Source organism: Anas acuta, chromosome 5 (assembly GCF_963932015.1).
Source record: "Anas acuta chromosome 5, bAnaAcu1.1, whole genome shotgun sequence".
NCBI classification, from domain to species: Eukaryota; Metazoa; Chordata; class Aves; order Anseriformes; family Anatidae; genus Anas; species Anas acuta.
In genome coordinates, this window is record NC_088983.1 from 24525031 (window position 1) to 24534204 (window position 9174).

At 41.5% G+C, this 9174-nt stretch overlaps 1 protein-coding gene across 7 annotated transcripts in view; it reads right to left on the reverse strand.

The window, feature by feature from the left end:
- Positions 1 to 9097, reverse strand: part of LIN52 (lin-52 DREAM MuvB core complex component) — a 55163-nt gene extending 46066 nt beyond the window's left edge. The window contains exons 1-6 of one of the 7 annotated variants that reach the window (XM_068683276.1): positions 8967 to 9092; positions 8799 to 8873; positions 8671 to 8708; positions 8258 to 8324; positions 7170 to 7253; positions 3881 to 4583 (exon numbers count right to left, since the gene is read on the reverse strand). In XM_068683276.1, coding sequence (XP_068539377.1) covers positions 4525 to 4583; positions 7170 to 7253; positions 8258 to 8324; positions 8671 to 8708; positions 8799 to 8873; positions 8967 to 8985 — 342 coding nt within the window. In that variant the 5' untranslated portion in view covers positions 8986 to 9092 and the 3' untranslated portion in view covers positions 3881 to 4524. Of the gene's footprint in view, positions 1 to 3880; positions 4584 to 5166; positions 6440 to 6468; positions 6874 to 7169; positions 7254 to 8257; positions 8325 to 8670; positions 8709 to 8798; positions 8874 to 8966 lie in introns of those variants that run through there. The other 6 variants (XM_068683278.1, XM_068683279.1, XM_068683275.1 and 3 more) reach the window with 6 other exon arrangements.
- Between the last annotated feature and the right edge of the window lie 77 nt (positions 9098 to 9174).

The window sequence follows — 9174 nt, forward strand, 5'->3', positions numbered from 1 at the left end:
TCCAAAGAACATAATTTTATTGTCCAGCTATAAAACTCTGCCTTCAAGCTTTGAAGCACAACGTATATACTATTTCACAAAGTCCTTGCAAACACAGTACTAAATAACAAAATAAGAGAGAAATATGCTTTCAGGCAAAGCTGAAATGCAATGAAAATTCATTCAGCAAGGCAGCAAAATGTAAGGGAACTGACCAAGAAAAACTGTTGCTACAAAGAAAATTCTTCACAGAGCAGAAATATTACATGGGGGCTTATCAAAGCACATGCATCTCGAACCATTTCCCTCCTAAGCAGGATAGCCCACATCATGACAACAAAAACTGCGTATTTTAACCCTAGGGACATAATGAGCACTAGACCTGGCATAAAATATCCTCTTCCGAGTCTGACATACTTAGGAACAGTATAGATGATTCCAGAACACGTTCTCTTCCTCCTCATTTTAGATGAATACAGACACACTAGCTCAAGAAGCACTACGCTTCTGGAGGTGCCGGCTTTTAACAAGGAGAAAGCGAGCATCCTCCTTGCTCTTTTGTCAGCAGTCAAGATACTGAGAACATTGCTGCATCTTCCTAATCGCTGACACCAAGATTCCTGCTGTCTCGGATCCACATCACACGATCTTTCTTCACTTCCTCCTTCGTTCTGCAAGTTGGTTTCCTTCCCTAGCTCCACCATTTCTTATTTCTCCAAGGAAATAGTCATGCTCAGCAAAGAGCCTGCTCTTCTGGATAGATTCCAAATCCTCATTTTGGTCAATAAGAAATGGTGAGAAATCAGTTCCCTTTCTGTGCAACTTCCCAGACTGCAGAAAGGGAGCAAAAGCTGGCAACATAGAGCTTTTACCAAAATGGATTGACATGAGAGATTCCAGAATATATCATGAGACCTTATTGCTCCCTACAGCTACCTGAAAAGAAGGTGTGGGGAGCTGGGGGTCAGCCTCTTCTCACAGGTAACTAGTGATAGGACAAGAGGGAATGGCCTCAAGTTGTGCCAGGGGAGGTTTAGGTTGGAAATGAGACTTTTCTTCTCAGAAAGAGTAGTCAGGCATTGGAACAGGTTGCCCAGAGAGGTGTTGGAGTTACCATTCCCGGGGGTGTTTAAGGAAAGGTTGGACGTGGTGCTTAGGGACATGGTTTAGTGGGTGACATTGGTGTTGGACCAGATGAACTTGGAGGTCTTTTCCAACCTTAATGATTGTATGAGACAGACTCCCCACTGACACCTCAAATATTAAAACCCTCTTTATTTACACATACCTGGTAATCTGTTGATTTCCTAAAAATGTAAGAATCCAAAACATTCTGTTACAAACAAGCATGCACACAGTCTAGAAAAGGCACTAGCCAACTAGAAAAGACACTAGTAACTGTACTGCACTAGGTGGGGGCACATTTGCAAATGTAAAGTAAGGCTTCTGAGATTAAAAAGCCTCCATGTTAATTGACTCAGGACTAAACAAACAGCAGTAATGGTCAGTAAATATTTTTAATTTGATCAATTACATCATTAACATCAAGTCTTCTGGAGTACACTGGCCACTAGTTTTGCATGGAGCCTAGAGGCAATGTATGTATCCATACAATGCACACACAGATCACAGAATCATTTTGATTGGAAAAAACCTCCAAGATCATCTGGTCCAACCCTGATGCAATGTGTGTTGGTAGTACATGTAGACACTCCTTGAAAAGATGATCCATTACAGAAAATGAAAGAGATGTTTTAGTAAGGTGATGAATGGTCCTCCCTCCTTTCCTTACTTCCATTCTAATCCAACATCTTACATGAAGTCCAAGTTTAATGATAAATGAGGTGTTGTCCTGTTTTTTAAAGCTTAAAAATAACACAAGCTCAATCTACCAAAGACAGTCTTCAGGTCCCTGACTTACACCTATCCTGTGATCAACATCAAGGGAAAAAAAAAAAAAAAAAAGCATCAATGAGTAAATTCACATTCAGTCATGTTGGGAAGAGCTGTAATAGCTTTGAAATTATCTATGTCAACAGCAGACTGCAAGGATCACAGTCAGAACTAAGTAAGAGTTTCAAAACATGCCACAGTTAAATTCTGCTCAAGGAAAGAAGAAAAAGATGGAACTGCTCTACTCCTCCAAACCTCCAACAAAGCTGAACTTGCAAGCAAGAGATCACATATGACAGCGCTTATCTGAGAGAAATGAAAAAGTGAAGACTACCAATCTGAGAAAGAATGGCAATCTGTAACTAGCCTGGAGTTCAGAGGGACTCTCTGTATGATTTTCCAGAAATTTCAGAGGTTTGTGAGGCTGCAGAGGGCTACAATTTACAGCTCAGGACAGCTTAACTTGGGAGCAGGGTGGCTGTTCCTCATTCCACCTCCATCAGTCTCTGGAAAGTTCTCTCTGTTATAGGGACACCTCAGTGATTTCTGGCAGCAGATGCTAAACTACCACGCATTACAGTCCAGCCTATTACTAAAATCAGTAAAAAGGAAAAAAAGATCTGTCATTCCACCCCACCATCTCATTTCCAACAGGCCAATGTCAAATACCTACAGAAGAGTGTAAGACCAGGGCGAGCACCTAGCCCAACCTGCCTCGTAATCTCTCCCAGCTTTTTACATCTCTCAGATTTCTATCTAAGCCACTGGTGACCTCTTTGTGGTCAGACACTCCTGATGGATTTATCATCCAATAATCTGTCTCACTTATTGAATAAGATAACTCTGTGCCCACAACCTTCAGAGGCAATGAGCTCTTGACTACACCAGACAGCGAAACCTCCTTGATTTTATCCTGACACTTTGTTCTCTCTGGCTCCCATACTTGGAGAAAAAATGAGTTGTTCCCCATTCCCACTTCTTCTGCATTCATCAGTTTCATGCACCTTTTTCACATACTGCACCAATTGTCCACCTCCAGGCTAAAAACCCCCAGCTGCTTATCACTAATCCTGACTGACATCCCCCACAGCACACAGGTGTAATTCCTGGGCCCCTGACAGCCAGCATCAAGCAGCTCTTCCACTGTACATGAGCTATCCAATTTGCTTACAAACACCAAACATGTATGGAAAATAAACAGGTGTTACACAAAAGAAAATAGAAGCAAAGTTGAGAGAGCTCAGTGAAAACCATGGCACACAAAACTATGGGGGACACTTGGCTGAATATTTTCAGGAATTGTCTCATTGCTCTTGAAGTGTGAGGATTTGACATTGAAAAATATAGTCTCTTACATTCCTAATCTTACAGGAAGAAGAGCACAAACAGCTTCAATTCCAAATAAAAACAATCTAATATAGAAGAGTAGTCTAACACTGCTGGTAAGGAAATTGTACGAGATATTCATGTTTGTGAGGTTAGTTATGCCAAATTTTCTAATGTTTAAGCAGATGCTGCATACAAGCACCATTATTTCCCCTTCCCAAATAGGCCCTTTAAAAGACCAGGCTTTTCAGGAAGTCTTGTACTAATGAACTTCATTGCTGAGCACAGCAGCCTGATAAATGTTCTAGCATCAGTGAGATTTTTATAAACAGGAAGCATGGCTGTGATACTGGGCATATATACACACTACAGGACTTCTGAACTAGTCTAGCAAGTGGTACCCAAAGACATTGGAAATTGATACCAGGGCTTTCCAGAAGTCTTTGGACAGCCACATTCCTTCAGAGATGCACTGCTTTCTCTGATTCTCCATCCTACCTACTTTATCCTTTCACAAATTGGTTTGTTCCAAAGTTTGACAAAACAGCAACAACAAAAAATTAAAGAAAACTATGCTTTATTCTGTGGTGCAAATAAGCTCTGAATTATGGAAGATCAGTCCATCTTTAATAGGCAGTTTAATGGCCTGTATCTTATAAAAGGGAAATCAATGTTTGGGAGATCATACAGTCAGAAACTGACAAAACACATGCTTACTCATCATTTATTTGTTTAAAACAAACTTAGGGTAGTTACAAGGTACCTGCCAAATATAAACCTTTTAAGCTATGAAGAAAAAAGCCAAGTCAGCAATTGATTTTGCACAAGTATGAACTCAATCTATTAGGTACTACTGAAGCTGGAGGAATTGGATTAACAGCTGGAAGGATCAACAGCTGCCTTATTCAGAGAGAAGTCACTGTTCCCTCAGAGGAGGAAGAGGGGACTGGCATTACCAAATATTGCATAACCACTTCAGGTGGCAAACATCTATCTCAAATTGTGACATTATCATCCCTAACTCTGATACTGTTGTGTTATCAAATAAAGCTAGTGTAGTCCAGATGCATGCCACACTGCACGGAATCTTAACAGAGGGCAAGATGCTCAGCTGCTGAAATGCCCATAAAAAATACTGGAGGAAGCTCTGTTGTCATTTGAACTGGGATAATGCTATTTGCTGCATCCAAGACCTCTGACATTAAAAGGTCACCTCTGAAGTTCCTAGTTGCTGTTTGATGAACTTAGTGTTACAATCAAAGCATGGCAAGTCTATTCAGTTTCACACAAGTGAGAAACCAAGTCATGTTAACAATTTAATTCGATTCACAGAAACCACAGGGCATTCAACAAAATAGCCAGGGTTATAGAAAGTAAAGGTAAGCCTATAGGAAAAAGAGGAGGAAAGTTAGTTACAAAGAGCATACAGTTGTGAGAAACACAGGAAAGCAAAAGACACAGAAATCCATGGCCAAAAAGCTAGGGACAAATGGTACAACATATAAGAATGTAGAATCCGTGTAGTATTCAGCCATTCCTAGACAAATGCAGTAGATATGGACACAGCATGCAATATAGTTGTTTTCTTCCTGTATTTATCTAGAAATATAGCTTATACAGTTATAGCACAAATGAAAACATTCTTTCTTGACAGCACAGGTAGACATTATAACATTCTTCTGAGTTAACTCTATGGCATCAGATCCTGATAACTTAAAATACAGGGTGCAAGTTATCTTGCCAAATGGTTCTGTGGACAGTAATGTTCACTGCCAGTAACTGCTGCACCACTCAAGATGCTCCCAAAGACTGAAAAGCCTGTGCTAGTATTTTTAAAAAAATGTGTAGAATAACTCAAATGATTAGGAGTATATCAGCCTTCCACTGATCCCTGGCAAAATACTAAGGCAGTTCATCAGAATTTAAGAAAAAAGCATATAATTAAGTAATTATTAATTTCAAACCGTATCTTGTTAAATTCACTGCTCAGATCTCAATTTTAATGTCAGAATATTGCCTTGATAAAGAAAGCTTTTGAAGAGGTGCCCAGTCCCACATGTCACTTTACTTCTTGAGCTACAATACAAATTAACAAGAAGGGTGCTGTGAACTGATTCAGTAACAGACCTCATGACATAACTACAACAGGAAATGTGTCACAAAAACATGTCTTGGGAAAAAGAAGCTTCAAATCATGACTGAAACTGTACACTTTTATTTTAAAAAAGTATCAAGAATTCTATGAGAAGCTTCATGCTGCCATCTAGAGGAGATGGGTCAGCATGTTTTTTTAATCCTGTTTTCAATAAGCAGTCTCAATGATCAGCCACATAAAACATGGAGTAATGCATTTAAATGTACAAAGGTATAATCAAATCATGTACCTCTGGACCAAAACCACAAGTCTCTTAACTTTAATAAGTGGACCTTTTGTACATTTCTTCTTGTTTTCTCACTTACCTAAGTCTGCAAGAGAAAACTTAAAGACAGTATTGGAAAAAATGGTCCTGAGAGGCCCTGTTCAAACTCAGTACTTCATTTTCTGTGAAAATTTTCCTAAGATGAATGTATATGTTATGACATACAAAGCATTACGTATATTACAGGTTAAAGGAAAGTAGACTTCATTGACAACTAGTTACAAACACGAAGAGAGCTTTCATAAGGCTTAAAAATTCAAGAATTCAGTTACGATAGACTAACGGTTTTAAATCTCAGAGCTCAAACTTTTTTCCTCACTTGGTCTTTTCGTATTTATTTGTTCTCAGTAAAAATAAATGCAACATAAAAATTTCTAAGCTTTGTGCACTTAATGTAACTTGTACTCTGCTTAAACTCCATTTAGCATAGCAAAGCTTTTTGATGTGTAAGCCTACAGCTTAACTGGGAGAGCCAATCAGCCAGTCTTTGTATTTGACTAAGATTTCCATCATTAAAGTATAACTTCTATGCCCCTAAATGCTTCTTACAATCTTAAAAGGTATTAGCACTGAACGTAAAATAAATTTTTAAGTGCATGGAGTGTGTTCAAACAGTCTTAATGACCTGTTGATAAGAAAGCATCAAAGCATTCTAGGCTTACAGTTGGTAAGCTTTCAAAGCTCTGTGCATAGAGCAAGAGTAACTGCAGCTAAAGTCTATGAAAGGCCAAAATTAAGCAAAGAAAGTTAAACGTGTCAATATGCACAGGTAGAGCTTAAAGGAAGCACAATCCCCTTGAAATCTTCAAAGCTGGATCAACCTGTTAACAACAGTTCTAAATGTGATTATGAAAGCAGCAGCTTCAAAAAAATTGATAAAAATGGTTGTTGGTTAAGTGGGATGAAAGTCAATTTTAGAATGCAGTGACAGCACCTCCTGCTACAGCTGACTATAAAAAAAATACAGCAAGTACAGAAACAGGAAGAAGCATGAGCACTAATGGCTAGCAAAATCCTACACACAAGTTTCAAGGTGTAGGCATTACACAAAGTTTCACAAAAGTACTGCTACAAATATTCAGAGAAATACCTTCAGCATCTGTACAGGAACTGAAGGAAAGTTACCTGATTTATTTAAGTCAAATATAAGTCAAAGTAGTATCTGATAATTTCTGCTAAGGTATTTTCCCCCACGCAGGTAGACTGTAAGCTGGAGCAGTAGGCATTCTGTTGTGCAGGTGCCCTCTCTCTGTTTCTGAAGGTCACAAATTACTGTGTAATGTGTAATTACATGTGTAATCTTATCACATTACTAGAAGTCAAAACCCAAAGATAAGAAATTCTAAATGCATCCCATTAGGCTTCGTTGCACCCAGGGTAGACTTGTTCAGGGTAGCACACTTTCCCATCAGATCTCCTACTGCACCTCCACAACTGTGAGATATTTGCCAAATCCGTCAACACACTTTTCCAACTATAGGTGTACCACAAGCAAATGTTTTAATGGGAAGATTTGCAACACAGTCAGACACATCCATGCATAGAACTTACATTCATCCAACCCCAGCTGGTAAGCCAAGTTCTGCAGGCCACGAACCTTCTCCATCAGGTTAGCTGTAGTGAGGCTCCCCAACTCTAAAAAGAGAGAAAACTACAATTTTTAACACTGTCTATAGACCTCTGGCTTGTTTACAGACCTCTAGTCTGGCAGTTTATACATTTACTATTTCACAGAGCATTCAAAATAATACTTTCTACAATTTCAGTTTGAACTGCACAGACTGTGTTCTTTAATCCTTACAACTCAGACATGAGAACCAGCGAAAAGTTATAGCCATATAAAAAGCAATTTGTCCTACTTCCATCACAGAACAGTTCAGCTGGAATTCATATGAGAAAGAAGAGCAAGCTCAAGGAAGATTACTACAAATGCCTGTAATACGCAGCAAATCCATATGCTAGCTAGCCTTTCTGCAGCTTTTCATACAGCCTTACGAACAACCATTCCACTGGAGATCTCAGGTACAAGAATGAAAACACACTCACACAGCATCATTCAACAAGCCACTCAACAAATCTAAGCTGCTCACCAAGCTTAATCATTTGGGGTCTACCAAAAAAAAAAAACCAAAACTTTATGCCTCTTCTCAACAAGAAGAGACACCTACTGTATTTCTAGAGTAAAATATTAGTAAGAGAAGTAGCTGAAACATAACATATAATGTTATACAGGTTTAACTATTTCTTACTTGCTTGTTTTGAAAAAAACAGACAGCCTTTGATGTCAGGGTATTTTCCTGGAGATGACAGGAGTAACAAAAAATTGAAGTAATTGCAAGGTAGAGAGACTGCTAATCTAGATCCTTAAACTGGAGATTCTGCAAATACAAAGGCTAGAGATCAGAGGCCACAGGGCTCACTGATAGGAGTTTCTTGCTTTCAGAAGTGAAATAAATTAATGGGATCATGAAAATAAAAATAATAAAAGCACAAGCTGTTAGACATCCAGGACAAAAACTCTGAAAGAAACACTGAACAGCTGGAAGGGCTCAGAAGCAAGCCCTTTAACCCTTGTTTTTTATAGGGACCGAATTCCCACCTGCTTTGACAACCCTACTCCCCCCAGCGCCCGTACTCACCCTTTAACATATCTATATCGTCGTTTTCCAGCTCAGCCATCCATTTGGGAGGAGAACTCGTAATGGGCTGGTTTGGAAAAGAAAAGAAGAAGCAGAGAACAGACCGTGCTCAGACCAGGGCATCTTTGGGAACATACAAGGACGTTTGACCTAGAAGTTAAGGCCAGTTAAACTGACAGGAAAGATGAAGGTTCCAGGAGCTCTGTGGGGATAGTTTAACGCTTAACCTTGTTTTCTACCTTCCCCTGGACGTTTTAGGGGTTAAAGCAGGGCAGTAACACCCACAAACCAAGGAGAGGACCCAGAGGAGGCTTTCCTAAGGCTTAAAGCCCTTCCTTCCCCCCCAGGCTGCAGAGGGGAGGCTCGGCCAGGAGGCGGGCAGCAGCAGAGGAGACCCGGAGCGGGCGGCTTACACTTTTGAAGGATGCGGCGAACTCGGCGACTCCCGGCACTGCAAGACAGAGAGCGGCCGTCAGCGGGGCGGGCAGGGCTCCCACACACACACACACCCCAAACCCTCCACAGCCCCCCCAAAACTCACGCTGCTCGGGCCACAGGTCCGGGGAAGCCCGGTCCAACTTCTCGAAGCTCAGCAGCGAGGCCTCCAGGTCGGCGCCTGCAAGAGACGGCGGTGAGGGGGGAGCGGTGAGGGGGGGGGGGAAGCGCTGAGGGGGAGCCCGCGCCCGCCGCCCCCCGCCCCGCGCCTCACCGTCCGCGGCAGCCGCCATCTTGCCGCGTCACGTGAGCACAGCTGAGGGGGGGAGTGCGGGGGGAGGGGGATAAAAATCCCGCCTTCGCCCCCGCAGCCAATCAGCGGCCCGGAGCGGGGGGCGGTGGAGGAGGAGGGGCGGGGAGAGGGCGTGGCCTCAGCCCGGCGGGCCAATGGGAGGGCAGGGGGCGGGGCTAGGGGGCGCCGC